The following is a 21973-nucleotide window of genomic DNA, read 5'->3' as shown; positions in this document are numbered from 1 at the left end:
AAGGAAAGAAAGCAGGAATGGAGGGAGGGAGGAAGGAAAAAAAGGAGAAAAGAAGGGAGGAAGGGATGGAAGGAGGAAAAAAGGGAGAGAGGAAGACAAGGAAGGAAGGAAGGAAGGAAGGAAGGAAGGAAGGAAGGAAGGAAGGAAGGAAGGAAGGAAGGAAGGGAGAAAAGAAGGGAGGAAGGAAAGAAGGAAAAAATGGTAGAGAGGAAGGGAAGAAAGGAAGGAAGGGAAAACAGGGAGGTAGGGAGGAAAGAAAGAAGGAAAGAAGGGAGAGAAAGAGGAAAGAACAAAGAAGGGAGGGAGGTGGGAGAAAAGAAGGAAGGAAGAAAAGGAACAAAGGAAGGAAAGAAGGGAGGGAGGGAAGGAAGAAGGAACAAAAGAAGGAAGGAAGGAAAGGAAGGAGGGATGGAGGGAGGGAAGAAAGAAGGGATGAAGGAAAGCAGGGAGGGAGGGTGGAAAGAAAGAAGGAGGGAAAGAGGAAAGAAAGAAGGGAGGAAAGGAGGGAGGGAGGAAGGAAGAAAGAAAAGAAAGAAGGAAGGAAAGAAGGGAGGGAAAGATGAAAGAAAGAAAGAAGGGAGGAAATAAGGGAGGGAGGGAAAAAGAAAGGAAGGAGGGAGGGAGGAAGGGAGGGATGGGGAAGGATAGAAGGGAGGGAAGAAAGAAAGAAAGAAAGAAAGAAAGAAAGGGAGGAAGGAAGGAGGGAGGGAAGCAGTGAGGGAGGAAAGAAGGAAAAGAGGGGGGAAAGGATAGAAGGAAGGGAGAGAAAGGGAAGAAAGTAAGAAAGAAGAGAGGGAGGGAAGGAGGGAAGCAGGGAGGGAGGGAAAGAGAAAAGAAAGGAGGGAGGGAGGGGGAAGAAAGGAAGGAAGGAAGGAAGGTAAGAAAAAAGGGAGGGAAAAAGGAACAAAAGGAATGAAGGCAAGAAAGGAGGGAGGATAGAAGGAAGGAAAGAAGAAAGGGAGTGATATTTGGGCTAAAGGGAGCCCCTCCCCCATTTCCCAGGCCCCCTAACTCACGCTGTCCTCCTTGGTGCCTCCCCAGAAGTTGATGCCTCCTGCATAGCTGGGGATGTTCAGTACAGCAATGCCTTGCAGACTGGGCAAGGAAATGGGCACCCCATCACACTGAGAAGGAGGAGAAGGAGGAAGAAGAGGAGTTAGGGCCTTCCCAGAGCAAACCCCAGCCCCCCTTTCTCTCCAAGGAATCCCAAAGGCTTGGACCGCAGCATCAGAAGGTGCTTCAGTTTGATGGCTTCAAGACACGAGTGCCAAATGGGAGCCCTCTTTGCCAATCACAGGGATAGCTGGATGTCTTTCACCTATCATCCCAATCATGCCTTGTCTCGTGCCTTGTTGAATGGACTTCATTATTTTTTAACAGCGCTTTGCAAGAGACGCAGAGGTTGCATTCTTAAGAGGACGCTGGGGCAAAGCCTTTGAGAAAGAGAGCCTTTCCCAACCATCCTTTCCTTCCGGTCTGGGGGATTTGGGGGTGGGCTACCTCCAGCTGGACCCGCTGCTCCAGGTTCTTGTAGGTCCTCTGGAGCAGCTCCTTTGTCCCCAGGACACCGTACCACATCATGTTCTTTGTGCGGCTGCTGCAAAGAGAAACAAAAGAAGGAACGAGAGACTCCTTTGTCATTCACTCGTGCACAGAAGCCATGTGCAAAGTGGATGCGCCCTTTTGTGGTCCAGTTTGGACTTGTTTAGTTCTTTCTCTCAAGATGACGAGCTGCCCCTTTTGAGTCTCCGGCACAATTGTGTTCCCTCTCAATCTCCGGGGACTAAATAGTCACCTCTCCTTGAGATGGAAACCATCAGCACTCTCCTTCATGCCTTATTAGGCCCTTCCAAGGGCAGGCAATTATGGATAATTAAGGAGCTTACGAGGTTGGCTCCCAGGGCGCCCCATGGATGGCTCAGAGGAGAGGCCAGCCTCTTTATTTCTGGAGAGCACTTATTCTGGAGTGAGCGAGCGAGAGATCAGGCCTCGGAGCCTCATATCCTTGGCTCCCTGGAGCAAACCTCATACGGTTCCAGTAAGGAACATTTGGAGAGCCCTTGAAGGAAGGGCTACAAAGTCACAATGCACTCCGGGAATAAGGGCACGTTTGGCCAAGATGTGGCCCTTATTTATTTATTTACTTCATTTATATACCGCTTTTCTCGGCCCTAAGGTGACTCAAAACGGTTAACAACAGCAAAATTCAATGCAAAAACATCACAAAACGAATATGGTTAAAAACGGTAGCATCATCAACAATTAAACATCAATATAACAATCATTAGCGTCCTATCAGTAAAATCAGAATCCAATCTCATCATCCATTATTCCGTATTCCTATATTCGATTACACTGCTTAATCGAATGCTTGTTCGAACAGCCAGGTCTTCACTTTCCTCCGAAACGCCAACAGGGATGGGGCCGATCTGATATCTGTAGGAAGGGCATTCCACAGCCGAGGGGCCACCACTGAGAAGGCCCTGTCTCTTGTCCCCGCCAGGCATGCCTGTGATGCAGACGGGACCGAGAGCAGGGCCTCCCCAGATGATCTTAAAGTCCTAGTTGGTTCATAGGAGGAGATGCATTCAGAGAGGTAAGTAGGGCCCGAACCGTTTAGGGCTTTATAGGCTAACGCCAGCACTTTGAATTGTGCCTGGTAGCAAACTGTCAGCCAGTGGAGCTGGCGCAACAGAGGCGTTGTATGCTCCCTGAGAGCCGCTCCTGTTAGCAACCTGGCTGTCAAACGCTGGACCATTTGAAGCTTCCGAGCAGTCTTCAAAGGCAACCCCACGTAGAGAATGTTGCAGTAGCCCTTGAGCCTTTGTGCCTGGCATCTTGGCCTGAGGGCTGCCTCTGTGCCCCATCATGGAGGAAATTTATTTATTTATTTATTTATTTATTTATGGCATTTATATGCCACCCTTCTCACACCGAAGGGGACTCAGAGTGGCTCACAAGATACATAAGCATACAATATATTATATTATTAGCATAGTATGATATCAGTATTAATTATCACTATATTGTACTACACCAGTATTTCTCAACCTGGGGGTCGGGACTCCTGGGGGATCATGAAGGGGGTGTCAGAGGAGTCACCGAAGACCATCAGAAAACACAGTATTTTCTGTATTGTCGAAGGCTAGTTCACCTACAATCAAATAGCATTCTGAACTCCACCGACGATGGAATTGAACCAAACTTGGTACACAGAACTCCCATGACCAACAGAAAATACTGAAATGGTTTGTTGTGCATTGGCCTTGAATTTTGGAGTTGTAGTTCACCTATATCCAAAGAGCACTGTGGACTCAAACAGTGATAGATCAGGACCAAACTCGGCACAAATACTCAATATGCCCAAATGTGAACACTGGTGGAATTTGGGGAAAATAGACCTTGACATTTGGGAGTTGTAGTTGCTGGGATTTATAGTTCACCTACTATGAAATAGCATTCTCAACCCCACCGATGATAGAATTGGGCCAAACTTCTCTCACAGAACCCCCATGGCCAACAGAAAATACTGTGTTTTTAATGGTTTTTGGTGACCCCTCCGACACCCCCTCGTGACCCCTCCCAGGGGTCCAGACCCCCACATTGAGAAATGCTGATATAATAATAATAATAATAATAATAATAATAATAAAACTTTATTTATACTCCGCCTCCATCTCCCCCAAGGGGACTTGGGGCGGCTTACATAAGGCCACACCCATCAATACGGTAAACACAATATAAACACAAAAACACAACAGCAAATCAGAAAATAAATTACATAAGATGCAAAACCAATATAAATAAGCGACACAGCAGCATAAAATCATACATTAAAACACAAATGATCACACTGGGCAGGGCCAAATTCAAAGATAAAATTTTAAAACACTGGGAGATAGGATAATGTAAAAATCTGAGGATGAGATAGGATTTAATTGCACAAACCATATTTTATGCAGTGTTTGGTCAGGGAGTATCTTACATTCAATCATTGAAGGCACATTGGAATAACCAAGTTTTCAGGCTCCTCCTGAAGATTGCCAGGGTGGGGGCTTGGATAATATCTCTGGGGAGCAAATTCCAGAGCCGGGGGGCCACCACAGAGAAGGCCCTCTCTCTCGTCCCCACAAGTCGCGCTTGCGATGAGGGTGGGAGCGAGAGAAGAGCCTTAGAAGCTCTTCCTTGGCATAACTCTTAATGCCAAGGAAGTAGGACTCTCTCTCTCCAAGTCTGTATGCAAAAAATATCCAGAAATCCCCAAATTATGGTGGAAAGAGCAGTCTCGGGGGCAGAAGTTTCATCAACCCAGAAACCCTCTGGCCTTCAGAGTGAGTGGAAATGTTGCACCATCAAAAGGAAATGGTTGCAAAGGGGAAAAGATTTCTCAATTGTGTTGCAAAGGCAACTGCTTTGTGGGTCCACATGGGAGTGAATGGAGAGAGCAAAACTAATTGGGTTGAATGTGGCTGTTTTGGAGTTTGTTCCCAGGGAACAACACAACCAAGACTTGGAGAAAAGAGCCACTCTATGAACTGCCTGCTTAGGATGCTCCGCGTGTGTTTACGTCTCTCTGGGCGCATTTGCGTGCCCTCTCTTTTTGCACACTTCCCTCCTACCTGCATTTCTTCGGATGCTCGTCCCTCTTGTTGTTGAACTCCAGGGAGATCTTTGCGTCCAGGCCGATGCCAAAATAATTATTCATGACGCATCTTTCAGAGAATTGTCTGAAACCGGCAGACGGAGGGGAAGGGAAATCGCTCAGAAACAAGCACTGAAGCAGAACCAGCAAAATGCGCTCGGAATACAAAATACCCATTGCCTTCTGATTTCATCTTCCCTTTGCTTAGGTGCCATAGAAACTACAAAAATGGATTTGGGGTGGAAAGAAAGCAGAGACAGAATGGGGAATTTGGGCTTCAGGACAGTGAAGTATCTATCTGGATGCAAAGAAGGCCATCCAAGCGATCCAAAGTCAAGTGACTGGCTCCTTACTCTTTCATGTCCTCGGCGACAGAGCCAAAGGGAAGGTGCCAAGCGTCTCAAGGTTACTGGGAGGAGACCGCCACTATTTCGGACGATGCATCTCGAAAGCCAATCCCAATGGAGGGTAACCATGGCACATTAATCCTGACTATTACTTATTATTGTATTTATTTCCTTTATTTATACCCCGCCTTCCTCCCCAAGGGGACTCAAGGCAGCTAATAGTCATACTATCTTGTGTTCTGTGCCATGGTTTGGCATCATGTGAGTGACACACATGGGCCTAAGTTGCGCTACATGTGAGGAATGGCCGAGAATCACAGTTGGAACATATCACAAGGGACATTGGTCCAATTCCTTCTAATTTCTCTAATCATAACTAAAGCTGTTTTCGAACTGCTTAGGTAAACAATGAGCTAGGCTGACAGTTGGCAGCTCACGCCAACTTGAGGCTTTAAACTTGCAACCTTTTGGTTGACAGATCTTATAATTGCTGATGATTTATCAGCTGTGCTAAACCTCCGGGCTAAACTTCAGATCTCAACTTAGATTTTGTCAGAGTTCTCCAAGGCACTGAACCTTGGCACCCAAATATATTCATCACCTTGTTGAAGCCATCCAAAACACGTATCTCCACATTTGTCTAAACCCCATTCAAAGCCCCATTCAAAGCCGCTGGTCCTTTTGGCAGGAAAATTCAGTTGAATTTCTTTGAACTACACTTAATGGTCATGTCTACCTGAGCATGGAGTAAATACAGCTATGCATCAGGGACAGTTATATGTCTAGTAATGCATTAAAGAACACAAAATAGCATGTGGATGTGCGCTGGCTCTGTGGATTTACATTATGTGAGGACTTTAAGATCATCTGGAGAGGCCCTGCTCTCGGTCCCACCATCATCACAAGTACGGTTGGCGGGAACGAGAGACAGGGCCTTCTCAGTGGTGGCCCCTCGGCTATGGAACGCCCTTCCTAGGGAGATTAGATCAGTTTCCTCGCTCGTATCATTCCAAAAGAATCTTAAGACATGGCTTTTTGAGCGGGTATTTGAAAATACGGAGTAACAGATATAATAACGGAATAACTATATGGCAAAACTGGACATTGTTTTAATGAATATTGATTGAAGTATGTTTCATTATAATGTTTGATTTTATTGTTGCTGATGTTTTATATTATATATTGTAATTGTGTACTTGGTGGCATTGAATTCTTGCCTTGTAAACCGCCTCGAGTTGCCAGAAGGCTGAGAAGGGCGGTATAGAAATGCACGAAATAAATAAATAATAATAAATTATGCATGACACATGCCGAACTTCAATACAGCGCAACGTCTATGGAGCAATGCTCAAGGCATGCGGTTGGCAATTCATTGTGTGCTTGCAATGTACAAGGGTTGAATGAAAAGTAATGCCTCCACCTTCGTAACTCCTCAACAGAGGACGGTACTGGTATGCGGCAGGTACTGACTTGTTCAGTAGACTCTCCTCTACAGTTCCATTTTTGTAGGAAGCCTTAGCCTTGAACGGTTGTGTTGTTAAAGTGCGAAGTATGGAACCCTGTGCAGACGGTCAGTCAATGCGACTTAAGCAACGTGCAGTCATTGAATTGATGGGGGCATTACTTTTCATTCATGTACAATGCTAACTCATTGAGCCAGTGTGCATCCATAGGCTACTCTGTGTACATTAATGCATTACCAGACATACAACTATCCCTCATGCACAAATCTGTGTACTTCACTGTCAGGTCTCTGGGAGCCATATAGCGATGACAAGCCACTCTTGCCTTTCAGCTAAGCTCATCTAAAAGAACACCATCATTCTCTGCCTCTCTCTCTTGCCATTCCTGCCTTTGCACAAGGCAACACCCCCCCCCCTTTCCTGGTTCCCAAACAGCTGAGACAGAAGCAATGGTTTGCTCACTCACATGGCACTGGGGTCCTCTGCAAAATGGACGGCGCTGAAGCTCTCTGGTCTGTCCAGGATGATGGAGGACGTGGTGGAGATGACCGTGTCCCGGCGGGACTCTGGAGCAAGAAAAGGCAGAGAGCGTCCCTCAGTTGAGTCATGCTGGATCTCCACAATAATCACCCATAATCATAGAGTCATAGAGTTGTGGGAGACAAGGGGCCATCCAGTCCAACCCCTTTCTGCCAGGCAGGAAAAGCACAATCAATGCGCTCCCAACAGATGGCCACCCAGCCTCTGTTTAAAAGCCTCCACAGGGACCAAGCCAAGAATGCCCTCTCAATGGGAATTCCACATGCCAAACAGGAAGTGTTTGGGAATCTGAACTATTAGGCTCAAAATAGCCCTCAATTGGGGTTTTTTTGGGTCATGTCAAGAGCGACCTGAGAAACTGCAAGTCGCTTCTGGTGTGAGAGAATTGGCCGTCTGCAAGGACGTTGCCCAGGGGATGCCCGGATGATTTGATGTTTTGTCATCCTTGTGGGAGGCTTCTCTCATGTCCCCGCATGAGGAGCTGGAGCTGATAGAGGGAGCTCATCCACCTCTCCCTGGATTCGAACCTGCGACCTGTCGGTCTTCAGTCCTGCCGGCACAGGAGTTTAACCCACTGAGCCACCGGGGGCTCAATTGGGATGATTCAACCATAAATATAGCAGAGTACTAGAAGTAAACTTTATTACCAGCGGAAACTAACATACAATGTAGGGGGATAAGCTTCTATTCCTTAAGATGCCACTGGATTGCAGAGTCAGAACTTCAGGTTCAAACATATTTCTTGAGGTAAAAGAAATACATTCTAGCTAGAAAAGGTCTTGGACTGACTAACTAAGTCTCATCTTCTAAAGAAGTAAAAGGGTAAAAAGTCAAAAATCCATGAAGCTACATTTTGCCTAAAGAAAGAGGCAAAATGCGTCCTCATTGAAAGGAAGAAAAGGCAGAAGAGACAATGGTGGGGAGTGGCCACATGGCAACAAAAATACCTTTAAAAAGGAAGTTCCCTCACATAATTCCATTGCTACATCATCAAAGGGGGAGGACGGTGGCTGGGAGGAAGAGTAAAGACAAAGCTCTTTCTGGGAAAATATGCATAGGAATGTGGGGGGAGGAATCCCTCAGCCTAATCCTATCTCTAGTCTAGCTACTCACTGAGGTCTGGAAACTTGATGACACAAGAGACTTGTGCAGTCCAGGGATGAAAACCAACAAGAAGATTATTAGTCATCCCTCTCAGGACCACCAGCAACTGCTATATTGCCTCAGAGGCAATAAATGATAGATGGATGGGTGGATGGATGGATGGATGGAAAGACAGAGAAACAAGACAGGCAGACAAACGGCCACTGTGATTCAGGGTGCCTAGCTGTTCCCATTTCAGTGGGCTGTAAATTTACATAATAATAATAATAATAATAATAATAATAATAATAATAATAATAGGTAAAAAGGTAAAGGTAGTCCCCTGACATTAAGTCCAGTCATGTCTGACTGGGGTGTGGTGCTCATCTCCATTTCTAAGCCAAAGAGCCAGCGTTGTCCGTAGACACCTCCAAGGTCATGTGGCATGACTGCATGGAGCGCCGTTACCTTCCCGCCGGAGCGGTACCTATTGATCTACTCACATTTGCATGTTTTCGAACTGCTAGGTTGGCAGAAGCTAGGGCTGACAGCGGAAGCTCACGCCGCTCCCCGGAATCGAACCTGCAACCTTTCGATCAACAAGCTCAGCAACTCAGTGCTTTAACCCACTGCGCCGGGGTGAGAAGGGCGGAATATAAATAAAGTAGTAATAATAATAATACTTTATTTATATTCCGCCCTTCTCACCCCAAAGGGGACTCAGGGCGGATCACAGCACATATACACAGCAAACATTCAATGCCGCTTTGTATAGACAATACACAGACAGACAGAACATAACAGAAGGAGGTGGTTTGTTTCAGCTGTTTTTGGTGCCATGGAAGGTTGGGCTTGAGTCCAGGGAGTGCTGTTGCTTTATCCTGATTGACCCGAAGAGCCGTTAGGACTTCCTCCTTCCTTTTCGTCACCCAGCATTTTCTGACCTCTTTCTTTATGGCGTCGTAAAACACCTCCCCTGCTTTTTAGTGGTACCTAATCTCTCTAATCATAGCTAAAGCTGTTTTCGAACTGCTTAGGTAAATAATGAGCTAGGCTGACAGTTGGCAGCTCACGCCAACTTGAGGCTTTGAACTTGCAACCTTTTGGTTGACAGATCTTATAATTGCTGATGATTTATCGGCTGTGCTAAACCTCTGGCCTAAACTTCAGATCTCAACTTAGATTTTGTCTCCAATGCACCCTTGGCACCCAAATATATTCAGCACCATGTTGAAGCCGTCCAAAACAAGTCTCTCCATATTTGTCTTACCCCCATTCAAAGCCGCTGGTCCTTCTCGCAAAGGAAGGGATGGACACCTTTACCTGCTTCCTCACAAACAAACATCAAGTCTGAGGATCTTACTGAGTTTCTCTGTCTCTTTGTTGAAATCCTCGTTGCTGTCCTTCTTGCCGGCTGCAGAGATGCTCCGATAAGCTTGGGTTTGCTTGTTCTGCTCATCCACGGCTATAGAGGAGGAGGAGGCCACAGGAGAAGGCGGGTTTAGCTTTTAAAGAAGCCCATGCTCTGCAGTGCATTGCAGTAGTTCACAGAAAAGGGACAGAACTCTCCCCTGGCAAAAACTTATAATTCAAAGCCCCATAAACAGCTTACCTGTATTTTGAGGCATTCACAGCCTGGCCAAATAGGAAAAGTTTTGCAGAATGAAACAAGGCGGGCACCAGGTGGGCCTCTATTTGGCATGCTTTAGCAATGGGGCAGACAGAGGAGAGTGTCCCTCCTGTGTTGCAATCCCTACCTATTATCAAGTCCCCCCCCCCCCATATTTGCCCCTCTGAAGGCTTTTTGGGGAGGGACTCCCAAACCAATGCCTTGCGTAGCCTGGTTTCCTGCCAAACTGATGCCACACAGCTTTGCTAAATGGACTCATGCTTCTTGGGGACCACAGCTCCCAGAGTTGGCCATCCTAGAAGGGGGGTTCTGGGAGTTGTAGTCCAAGCTCCCGCTGCCCCATAATGTCCCTCTCACCTTTCTCCGCTTGTTCAATGATCTGCCGTAGGGCCTTCTTGAGGCTGTTGGCTCTGAGCATGAGCTGCTCCTTGGACTTGAAGATCCTGGGCACAGGGCTCGGGTGGAAGGGGCCCTCCTTGCTGCCATTGTCTGTTGCATCTGGGCTGGGCAGGGCGGAGGGCGGAGGGGCGCTTTCGGGGAGCACAGAGGCCTGGGACTCTTCGTTCAGCTCCCGGACCAGAGAGTCCAGTTTCTCATTGAGCATGGCACACTGGGAGGGGGGGAAAGGATACAGAAAAGACTTGGATGCAACTCTCTCTCGGGGAAGGCCATCCCAGCAGTCTTGGCATTCAATCTACAGACCCTGGTGGCACCCAACATGCAAATCCCAGCCCTGATGTGCCCAAACATGCCTTCCGCGCCATGGTGTCCGCCTCCTGCTTGCTGTCAGCCGTCCGCTCGTATGCTTTGCCAACGTCGGCCACAAAGTCATTGACTGTTCCACAGAGGAACCTATGAAAGGAGGGCAACTGTCAGAAATATTAAAAATTAACTAAGTATTTTTATTTACAAAAATGTGAGTCAAGCACTGAAAGGGTTATAGGGATGCAATGACGCAGCCAAAGCTGCAGTTCAATATAAGCAGGTGTGCCTGTTGCTTAGTACACCTCAGTGTTAGTTGCCCTCGGTATGAGAGAAGCCTTGGTATGAGAAGGCCTCAGTATGAGAAGGCTCCAGTGTTAGTTTGCCTTAGTATGAGAATGCCTCAGTGTTGTTGTTCATTCATTCAGTCATTTCCGACTTTTCGTGACCTAATGGAGCAGCCCACACCAGAACTCCCTGTCAGCCGTCACCACCCCCAGCTCCTTCAATGTCAATCTAGTCATTTCATGGATACCATCCATCCATCTTTCCCTTGGTCAGCCCCTCTTCCTTTTTCCTTCCATTTTCCCCAGCTTCATTGTTTTCTCTAATCTTTCCTTTCTTCTCATGAAGTGGCCAAAGTACATCATCTTGGCCTCTACTATCCTTCCCTCCAATGAGCAATCAGGCTTTATTTCGTGAAGTATGGACTGGTTGGATCTTCTCGCAGTCCAAGGCACTCTCAGAACTTTCCTCCAGCACCACAATTCAATAGCATCTCTCTTCCTTCACTCAGCCTTCCCTATGGTCCAGCTCTCACATCCATAGGTGACTATGGGGAATATCATTGCTTTAACTATGTGGATCTTCATTGCCAGTGTGATGTCTCTACTCTTCACTATCTTATCAAGATTAGTCATCCCCTTCCTCCTAAGAAGTAAGCATCTCCTGATTTCCTGGGTGCAGTCTTTATCTGCAGTAATCTTTGCACCCAGAATTACAAAGTCTGTCACTGCCTCAGTGTTAGTAGGCCTCATTGTGAGGTAGACCTCAGTGTGAGAAGTCCTGGTGAGAGAAGCTTTGGTGAGAGAAGCCCCAGATTGAAGGCCTTGTGTGTAAAGCTCCAGTGTGAAGGCTGCTGTGTGTAAAAAACTACTGTGTGAAGTTCCTGTGTAAGTTCAGTGTGAGAGGAAGCTCAGTGAGAGAAAGCATGAGAAAGAAGCCCAGCGTGGAAGCAAAGAAGGAAGTATAAAGAACTTCATTTGTGTTATAGAAACCTTGTTCTTGTAAATAGTGCAACCATATTATTTTGCTATAAAGAAAAGCCTCCTAAGGAAGAGACAACATTGGTCTTTGTGTTTTGTTGTTTTTATCACTTTGGGCTACTAGTGCTGGGTTATGCTGCTGCTAATAAGTTACTTTGCTGCACATTTATGAGGAGGGTCTTTTGTTAACAAGCCCACTCGCCCCAACAGACTGAAACCATATTTAGCATACAACCTCCTTGAAGCCCAAATAAATGAACTGCTTCCCTCAAATGAAGCTCACTCTTCCAAGCATACTGTGCTGGAATGACATGGAAACCCTCTCACGCAAAGCTATGGCAACACTTTTGCTCTCTGGTAAAGACCTTTGTACCTAAACCAAGCACTTTCTTAAAAATGGGATCTGTGTGCTGTCTTTTCATATTTGTTGCTTTGCTTTTAAGACACGCTTGTACTGTTTTAAGTTATCTGTGTTTTGATACAATAACAAAATTAATTGTTTGTTCTCAACGTCTGTATTATCAGGTCTTGGGTTGTCCTGGATCTCATGTTGGGAGAAAGGTAGGATAAGAGTTAAAGCAAGTCACTTCTGGTCTTCAGATACAGTGAAGACATCTGCCCTTGCGCTATGCTACTCTGCTGCTGAGTACGCATGTCCAGTGTGGAACACATCTCACCACACTAAAACAGTGGATGTGGCTCTTAGTGAGACATGCCGCATTATCACGGGGTGTCTGCGCCCTACACCACTGGAGAAATTACACTGTTTAGCCAGTATTGCACCACCTGACATCCACCAGGAAGTAGCAGTCAATAGTGAAAGGACCAAGGCAGAGACATCTCCATCCCATTCCTTGTTTGGGTATCAGCCAGCACGCCAACAACTTAAATCAAGAAATAGTTTTCTAAGATCTACAGAGAAACTCGCTGGAACACCTCAGCAAGCGAGAGTCCAAAAGTGGCAGGCTCAAACCCAGATCCTCAATCAATGGCTGGTACCAAATAAGAGACTCCCTTCTGGGCACACAGAAAACTGGGCGACTTGGAAGGCGCTGAACAGACTGGCACCACGAGATACAGAGCCAACCTTAAGAACTGGGGCTTAAAAGTGGAATCCATGACATATGAGTGTGGAGAAGAGCAAACCACAGATCACCTACTGCAATGCAACCTGAGCCCTGCCACATGCACAATTGAGGACCTTCTTGCGGCAACACCAGAGGCACTCAAAGTGGCAGCTACTGGTCAAAGGACATTGAATAGAATACCAAATCTGCAAACTTTGTGTTTTGTTTGTTTGTTCTTTAATGCAATACAACTGTTTTAGTTTGCTCCTGACACAATAAATAAATAAATAAATAAAGAGTTAAAGGATGAACCAAGTCAGAGCAGCGCCTCTTACTTTGCAGAGGAAATCACCACCGAGTGTTTGTCCGACTCCAAGATCTTGGCCAAATGGAGGGCCACCGAATCGGCATATTGGGAAATGTGAGCCTAGAAAGAGAAGAAAGTGCAGTACTGCAGAATGAAGATATTGCTCTAGAGCAGGGAAGATGAGATCTTGGCTCTCCAAAAACCCCTCCTCTCCCCAAATTAACTGGCTTTTGTGGGTGATCTGCACCTGCATGTTGGAGTCCTCGTTCTCCTCTTCTTTGATCGCTGGTGGTGACTGTTTGGGGGCTTCGTAGGTCAGGACACTCCACCTGTAAAGTGAAGGAAGGGGAGGTTTCAAGGATATGGGTTGCTCATGACCTTCAACTTCCTCTCCCACTGAAGGCAGGCAGGCAGCCATTGGGAAAGAGGCCCGGTGTCCCATCTTTAGTGCAAGATCCCAGCTGAGGAATGTTGTCATCCACACTGTATGGCTTAACACCCCATAAAGCTCCTAGCTGGGATCCCGTGGCACAATGTCCCACTGAATAAGAATGTTCACTTATACATTTTTATCTTTGCAGTAGCTTCAAATGTCACTTGAGCCTCTAGAGATGTAGTGAGGCTGCCAAAGTGAAGTGATTAACTCTACAAGACCTGTCCCAGATTGGATTACAAAAGTTTCTGAGATAACCAATATGGACAAATTAACTTTGGCTGTACACCAAGCAAACATTCAAACATTTCAGGAAGAATGGTTACAACAGAGTTTGTTGACTAAAAACACTATATATAACTGTTCTGTCGCGCGCTGGGCCTATAACAGCTGTCTTTTCTATAGGACATATACTTTAAGCCCAGCGGGAAGCTAGGATGCCTCAAAGAGAGGTTCTCAGGGATTTTTCTGAAGTGATAGTCTTTAGAGTCTTTGATGATACAACAAAGTCTTTATTATGAAACAAACGACAAATCTTCAATGGTTCAAACAACACTTCAAGGCTTTCTTAGTCTAGTCCTCAATGGACTAGTACCTGACTTTGATTAATTGTACTTTCTCTAGGAAAAAACCCTATTTAACCTCTCCCAGGCTGTTTACTATCTATGCCTCATTGGTGTGGGTCCTACTACTGATTCCAAATGCGTCTGGGTATTGAGTAGATCTACCAGCCGAAGCTTGTAGATATTTCAGATGGAGTTCCGTGGATCTGTAGTGTGTTTCAAAGAGAATTCTTTGAAAACCTCAGGGTTGTTTTCCCTCTGATTGCTGTGAGGCTGAGAGGCTGTGAGCTCTCAGCCAGAGCCTTGGGACTATTTCCCTGGAATTTCTGTTTCTGTTTCCTCGGATGTTCTTGAGAAAAGAAGCTTTTCTATGGGACGAGCTGGTCTACATCCTATAGTTTAGCTTCCTTATGTGAGACTGCCCAAAAAATGGCTCCTTTCCCTCCCAGAGCCCTGAACAAGGGGCAGAACCAAAGCTTAATTATGATGGACAGGAGGCTTGCCCTATGACTACAAACAGATAATAGAAAGAAAATAAAGTTGGAGCTCCTGGTACAGCCGTACCAGCACAATAACCCTTTTTGTTAGTTTCCATCTACGGTTTGTTTACACGATGCACTCTCCCCCACCCCAAAGAAGTCCACTACCCCACTGCTCCCCTTTTCGGGCTCCTCCTCTACTTCCTATCTGACCCAGGATTTTAATGTTTTTAACATTTTATCTTACACATTTGGCCCACCCTCTGTGATTGTTTTTATTATGTTATTTTGCATTGTTTAATTCATTTTGTTTATTTGTTGCATTATGTATTTTGTTGTGTTTAATTTTCTATTGTTTTGTGTATTTTATTTATTTACTTATTTACTATACTTGTATACCACCTTTCTCAGCCTTATTGGTGACTCAAGGCGGTTTTATATTATTCTGTTGTATTATTTTTGGGCTTGGCCTCATGTTAGCTGTCCTGAGTCCTCATTGGGGAGTTGGTGGGGGGGGGGGGGAATAAATAAAGATGAAATGAAGATTATTATTATTATTAATATTATTATTACTATTATAGAGAAGGGGGGAGAGAGAGAGAGAGAGAGAGTAAAGGTTTCTCCTTGAAATAAAGTCTAGTCAAGTCCAACTCTGGGGGGTGGTGCTCATCTCTATTTCTAAGCCACGGAATCATAGAATCGTAGAGTTGGAAGAGACCTCATGGGCCATCCAGTCCAACCCCCTGCCAAGAAGCAGGAATATTGCATTCAAAGCACCCCTGACAGATGGCCATCCAGCCTCTGTTTAAAAGCTTCCAAAGAAGGAGCCTCCACCACACACGGGGGCAGAGAGTTCCACTGCTGAATGGCTCTCACAGTCAGGAAGTTCTTCCTAATGTTCAGATGCCGGCGTTGTCCATAGACACCTCCAAGGTCATGTGGCCAGCATCACTGCTTGGAGCGCCTCTGGAGCAGTACCTATTGATCTACTCACATTTGCATGTTTTCAAACTGCTAGGTTGGCAGAAGCTGGGGCTGACAGTGGGAGCTCAGGCAGCTCCCTGGATTCAAACTGTCCACCTTTCAGTAACCAATTGCAGCAGCTCAGCAGTTTAACCCGCTGTGCCACTGGGTTCTTTCTCTCTCTCTCTCTCTATAATCCCTTTTCTATCAAATATCCCCAATCATCTAAGAGACTTTGGATATTTGATATAGGTTTCCACCCACCATCTCCTTACTATTTATGGATTTTAAAAATAGAGATATACAAACTTTGTGTATTGTTTAAAAATGGAAGAAACGATGATAGTGAAACATAATTAAAAACTGCTTTATATAATACTAATTTAGGTTAGGTAAAGATTGTCCCCTGACATTAAGTCCAGTCATGTCTGACTCTGGGGTGTAGTGCTCATCTCCATTTCTAAGCCAAAGAGCCAGCGTTGTCCATAGACACCTCCAAGGTCATGTGGCTGGCATGACAACATGGAGCGCCGTTACCTTCCCGCCGGAGCGGTACCTATTGATCTACTCACATTTGCATGTTTTCGAACTGCTAGGTTGGCAGAAGCTAGGGCTGACAGCGGAAGCTCACGCCGCTCCCCGGAATCGAACCTGCGACCTTTCAGTTAACAAGCTCAGCAGCTCAGCACTTTAACCCACTGTGCCACCGGGGGCTCCAATACTAATTAACTAACAGATTAAATGATTTGATAATAATGATGAAGATGAATGGGGAAGAGCTGGGGGAGGAGACTGGAAGACTACAGGAGAATACTCTAAGAAGATATGACTATAGGACTTAATGTTTGGTGACAATATTACTCATCTCTTTGATATAGGCACTCAACCCAGGAATCAGACCATGGAGAGTGCCTTGAAAGTCTGGGTTAAATCCTGACATGCATTCCCTGATACAGGAGCCGCTGGGGATCTCCCTTCTGTTTCCATCAAAGACTATCAGGGGCCCCTTTGGAGCTCACCTGTCCAGCATTTTGGTGGTGGCTCGCTCCAGCTTCTCCAAAACCTGCAGCAATTGTGTGTCGTCGTCGCACAGGCTGCCCCATCCCAGGACCCGGGCCAAGTCGTTCCCTGTCCCCAAGGGCAACACACCAAGCTGGCACTGCCAGAGCAAAAAGGGGGCAAGGAGGAGGAGAAGGTCAATTGGGCCGACAGAAGAAGAGCTGCCTATAAATGTGCTTGCAGAGAAACCAAACAAGGCTGACAGATCGATTTCTAGGTCTCCAGTTTCTCCCTCTCACACATACATGCACACATGCACAACAATATGAACTCTTCCAGAAGTAAAGGGCATTTTAAGGCTAACAGGCTGATAAAGGATGAACCTTTCACAGAATAACACATCTGACTCTCTGATATTAGGGTCAACCTATGCCAAGCATTGTGAGGCTTTCTCTGATTTGTTTCTTCTCATTCTGGCTGCAAAGCAAAGTATCACTTTGGTGTACATTTGGGTTAGAAGGATCGTTATGGATAGGCAGCCTGGCAGCGGGATACAAGGGAGCCCCCATTCCCAATTTCCAAATAGGGCGAATACCATGGGGAGGAAGAGCTGGAACAGACCTGCTTGTGGAGCCCCAGGGAATCAATTTCAGAGAGCACCCATCCGACGCTGCCGTCGCCTCCGCAGACCAAGATGCGGAAAGTGGAGAACTTCTGAAAGAGACGCAGCCTGGCAGGAGGAGAGAGGGGGGAAAGGGGGGTCCATCAGGGGAAGGAAGCAGGCCCTGAGGGTCAGAGCCCACAAGAGGAGCCTTCCAGGCTGGGAAGTATCACAACACAGCCATTTGGGAGGAGGAGGAGGAAGAGGAAGAAGAGGAGGGAGAGGAGAAGGAAGAGAAAGAAGAGGAAAAGGAAGAAGAGAAAGAGGAGGAAGGGGAAAAGGAAGAGGAGGAAGTGAAGGAAGAGGAGGAGGAAGAAGAGAAAAAGGATAAGGAAGAGGAAGAGAAAGAAGAGGAAGAGGAAGAACAGAAAGAGGACAAGGAAGAGGAGGAAGTGAAGGAAGAGGAGGAGGAAGAAGAGAAGGAAGAGGAAGAGGAGGAGGAAGAAGAGAAAGAGGATAGGGAAGATGAAGAGAATGAAGAGAAGACGAAGAGGAGAAAAGGGATAAGGAAGACGAAGAGAAAAAAGAGAAAGAGGAAGAACAGAAAGAGGACAAGGAAGAGGATGAAGTGAAGGAAGAGGAGGAGGAAGAAGAGAAGGAAGAGGAAGAAGAGGAGGAAAAAGAGAAAGAGGATAAGGAAGATGAAGAGAATGAAGAGAAGAGGAAGAGGAGAACGGGGATAAGGAAGAGGAAGAGAACGAATAGAAGAGGAAGAAGAGAAAGAGGAGAAGAAAGAGGAGGAGAAAGAAGAGGAAGAAGAGGATAAGGAAGAAGAAGAGGAGGAGGAAGAAAACAAACAGGGAAAGGTAGAAGAGGTGGAGGAAGAAGAGAAAGAGAACGAGAAGAAAAAGAAGAGGAAGAGGAGGGAAAGGAGGAGGAGGAGGAGGAGAAAGAGGGGTAGGAGGAGAAGAGGAAGTGGAGGAGGAAGAGGAGTGGGCTTCAGGTCCCCCCTTGCTCACTCACCCCAGATGCGGCCCCCCATTCATCAGGTCAAAGACTTGTGCCGGGTTGAGGAACTGCTTGAACTTGCGGAGGAATTTGACGCCCTGGTTGTCTCCGCTCTTGGAGTTGACAAAGGCCAGCAGTGGACTGGAGCAGGAAGAGGGGCAGGTGGCCTTCCAGAACCCTGGGGTGGGGCGGGAAAGAGGAACCAAGAAGACATGGGGCGGGGAGGCAAATACACTGCAACACACACCTCAGGACTGTGCTCCAAAATCCTTCCCTCCATCGAAATGGAAAGAGACGTTGCATCACTCATCCTAGTTTTAGGTGGGATGGTACTATGCAGCCTGCTGTGGATGTGGGGCTAGGTTAAAAATGCCCCCCCCCCCAAAGCAATCCCACCCTCCGCAACTCTAACTGCATCAACTTCTCAAAACCCACTTGCTCCAATAGAAGTTTGATTTACCGCATCCTATTCGTCATCATCTAAAAGGGCAAGGAGCATGAATGACACTACTGATTCCATCTTAGTGGACGAAGTTGACAATGACTACATGATTTTATCGAAGAGCTATATTTTTATATCTTTATACAGATTGTAACTGTCTAGTATGATCAATGAAGCCTGACTGGCTGATTTATAACTTTCAGCCAAAGTCATTTATTTTGTTTTAATTTGTATGTGCAATTGCTTATATATTTATGGCACTGAGTGCTTGCCTCGTTGTGTTATGTTAAGTCCATTTGGGAAGAGAGGTGTGGGTTAGAAATAAATGAATAATAATAATAATAATAATAATTATTATTATTATTATTTTAGGAGAAAATTCCAATTTTCTCAATGTAATACAAATGGAGGGCCAAAGTTTGCCCATGTCTGTTCTAGGGCCCTAGAACAGACATGGGCAAACTTTGGCCCTCCAGGTGTTTTGGACTTCAACTCCCACAATTCCTAACAGCTGGTAGGCTGTTAGGAATTGTGGGAGTTGTAGCCCAAAACACCTGGAGGGCCAAAGTTTGCCCATGTCTGCTCTAGAAACTTCAATAACAGATGTGGGGTTCCCTAAGGGGCAATTGATTCAAATCCCTGCTATGGAGCATTATACCATGAGCCTAAGAAATGGCGGGTGAGAAAGACCACATAAACCAAGGACAAGGTAAACAGGTGCCCCATCTAACACCTGACCACCCCTCCCACACACACCCACACATTTGCTCCTTGGCAGTCTCACCTGGCTTTGCTACTTACCGTCTGAGTCAATGCTGTTGAGAGCAGTGGGGGGGATGATGGAGACCTTGTACTGCCCCAAAGGGCACTTCTTCCCCAGCTGTTCTTTGCAGGCACTGTGCACCTGGATAGAGGAGAGAGAGAGAAAGAGAAAGAGAGGGGGTAAAGGAAGCTGCTTCACAACTCTTCCTCCTCCTCCATGTCCCCATAGAGCAATGGTTCCCAACCTGTAGTCCGTGGACCACCAGTGGTCTACGAGACCAAAAATATGGTCCGTGGCCTCACCATTATTACACCGTTGCCTCGAAACTACATGGCAATGAGAGCGACTGGACTCGCGAAACCCTCTTGTAATGCCGAGGCAATTGGGATGTCAGGAGGGGAGAGACTGGTTACCCACGGAAGATTACTACTACCACATCAGCTCTAGATGATTAAATATGGTTTTCTGTGGGCGAGCAGATGGCGATTACTGGATGGCATATACATGTTCTGTATCAGAGACTAGAGCTGATGTGGTCTATCCATTGCAATTTTCTGAATCAGCACCCCAAATAACCAAACCAAATCTAAGTTGACCAAAAACTGATTTGTAACCCTTTTGGTACTAATATTGGAGAGTGACCTCTGGTCAAAGTGGTCTCTCATCAAGTGTTCCCTGGTCAAGTAGTCAAATCAAAGTGGTCCATGGGCAAAGTGTTCCCTGGTCAAGTAGTCAAAGCGGTCCCTGGTCAAAGTGTTCCCTGGTCAAGTGGTCAAAGTGTTCCCTGGGCAAAGAGTTCCCTGGTCAAGTGTTCCCTAGTCAAGTGGTCAAAGTGTTCCCTGGTCAAACGGTCCCTGGTCAGTGTTCCCTGGGCAAAGTGTTCCATGGTCAAGCAGTCCCTGGTCAAATGGTCTCTGGTCAAAGCAATCCCTGGTCAAAGTGTTCCATTGTCAAGTGGTCAAAGTGGTCCCTGGGCAAAGTGTTCCCTGCTCAAGTGGTCCCTGGTCAAGTGGTCCATAGTCAAGTGTTTCATGGTCAAATGGTCTCTGGTCAAAGCAGTCCCTGGTCAAAGTGTTCCCTGGTCAAGTGGTCCATGGCAAGTGTTCCATGGTCAAATGGTCTCTGGTCAAAGTGTTCCCTGGGCAAAGTGTTCCCTGGTCAAGTGGTCAAAGTGTTCCCTGGTCAAAGTGTTCCCTGGTCAGTGTTCCCTGGTCAAGTGGTCCCTGGGCAAAGTGTTCCATGGTCAAGCAGTCCCTTGTCAAATGGTCTCTGGTCAAAGCAGTCCCTGGTCAAAGTGTTCCATTGTCAAAGTGGTCCCTGGTCAAAGTGGTCCCTGGTCAAGTGTTCCATGGTCAAGGGGTCCCTGGTCAAACAGTCCCTGGTCAAAGTGTTCCCTGGTCAAGTGGTCAAAGTGGTCCCTGGGCAAAGTGTTCCTTGGTCAAATGGTACCTGGACAAAGTGGTCCCTGGTCAAAAAAAGGTTGAGAACCATTGCCATACAGAGAAATGGGGCTGGGCTAGAGGTCTTTGGGATTCCCATCCCACTTTATGATACTAGAAACAGCCACACCAAGGGGCTCTAGAGACAGATGGGGCTCTTACAATGGCCTTGCACCAGAGGCAGCGCAGGTCCTGCAGCCTCCGCACGCTCCCGCAGGTCTTGTCACAGACGGCACAGCGGGCACTCACGGGCAAGTTCCCCTCCAGCCACTGATGGGGCATGGCCACCTATGGAGAGAATCAGGGCTCAGTGGGGCCACAAAGAAGGGCCTGTGTGCCAAGAGAGTCAATGGCACACTTGCCAGCGGGAGGTGGGAGGGGTGGGGTAAGGGTCCAAAGGTGTTACCCCGTCTTCATCCTCAATGATGTCATTTCCGATAGAGGCCAGCGTGGTCCACTTGCAGTTGTTGGTGGCTCGGACTGCACAGCGCTTGTGGGCTTTGAATTTACAGACTGGAAGAGGCAGAAAACACAGCCAGTGCCTCAGTTTACCTCCTCTTCCATCCAGTCAATCATTACAATATTTCTATCAAGGCAGCAAATGCTTAGACCAGGCATGGGCAAACTTGGGCCCTCTGGGCATTTTGGACTCCAACTCCCACAATTCCTAACAGCCTCAGGCCCCTTCCTTTTCCCCTTCAGCCGCTTAAGCGGCTGAAGGGGAAAAGGAAAGGGCCTGAGGCTGTTAGGAATTGTGGGAGTTGAAGTCCAAAACGCCCAGGGCCCAAGTTTGAAGTCCAAAGCACCCGGAGTTCTAGAATTTGAGAATCTCTGAACTCAAAGAAGAGAGCAGAAGAGGACAAACCAATCTGCAAAACTCTGCACATGTGCAGAGGAGCAAGTCCCTCTTGCCTGCACTTTTCTGGGGGTATCTCATGCTCACCTTCGCAGGAGAGGCCATGGGACGTGACGCCGGAGAGGGCTTCGCGGCAGACGTTGCAGAAGGTGGGGCGGGCATGGGAGCAGGCGTACCAGTTGTGCATGCCGGAAAAGTGCTCCATGTTGAACTGGGAGGCCTGGAAGGAATGGGAGAAGGACACCAAGGTTGGCAGGAGAGCATACGAGGGTTGAATGAAAAATAATGCCTCCACCTTCGTTACTTGGGTTTGGATGGGAATATTTTAATAAATCAAACACAGAAATAATCCTTAAAATGTGCTCTTTAACTACTACTTTT

General features: G+C 46.8%; 1 protein-coding gene across 1 annotated transcript in view; it reads right to left on the bottom strand.

Moving 5' to 3' along the window:
• Positions 1–21973, bottom strand: part of DGKK (diacylglycerol kinase kappa) — an 83702-nt gene that overhangs the window by 19924 nt on the left and 41805 nt on the right. The window contains exons 5-20 of the mRNA XM_067471595.1: positions 21680–21812; positions 21143–21249; positions 20899–21024; positions 19336–19438; positions 18108–18270; positions 17105–17213; positions 16504–16643; positions 13294–13375; positions 13075–13166; positions 10458–10557; positions 10063–10315; positions 9439–9540; positions 6919–7018; positions 4620–4727; positions 1501–1597; positions 1017–1124 (exon numbers count right to left, since the gene is read on the bottom strand). Coding sequence (XP_067327696.1) covers positions 1017–1124; positions 1501–1597; positions 4620–4727; positions 6919–7018; positions 9439–9540; positions 10063–10315; positions 10458–10557; positions 13075–13166; positions 13294–13375; positions 16504–16643; positions 17105–17213; positions 18108–18270; positions 19336–19438; positions 20899–21024; positions 21143–21249; positions 21680–21812 — 1923 coding nt within the window. The remainder of the gene's footprint in view (positions 1–1016; positions 1125–1500; positions 1598–4619; positions 4728–6918; positions 7019–9438; positions 9541–10062; positions 10316–10457; positions 10558–13074; positions 13167–13293; positions 13376–16503; positions 16644–17104; positions 17214–18107; positions 18271–19335; positions 19439–20898; positions 21025–21142; positions 21250–21679; positions 21813–21973) is intronic.

The sequence above is a fragment of the Anolis sagrei genome, chromosome 10, assembly GCF_037176765.1.
Source record: "Anolis sagrei isolate rAnoSag1 chromosome 10, rAnoSag1.mat, whole genome shotgun sequence".
Classification (NCBI taxonomy): domain Eukaryota; kingdom Metazoa; phylum Chordata; class Lepidosauria; order Squamata; family Dactyloidae; genus Anolis; species Anolis sagrei.
This window is presented reverse-complemented; position numbering and strand designations above follow the sequence as displayed.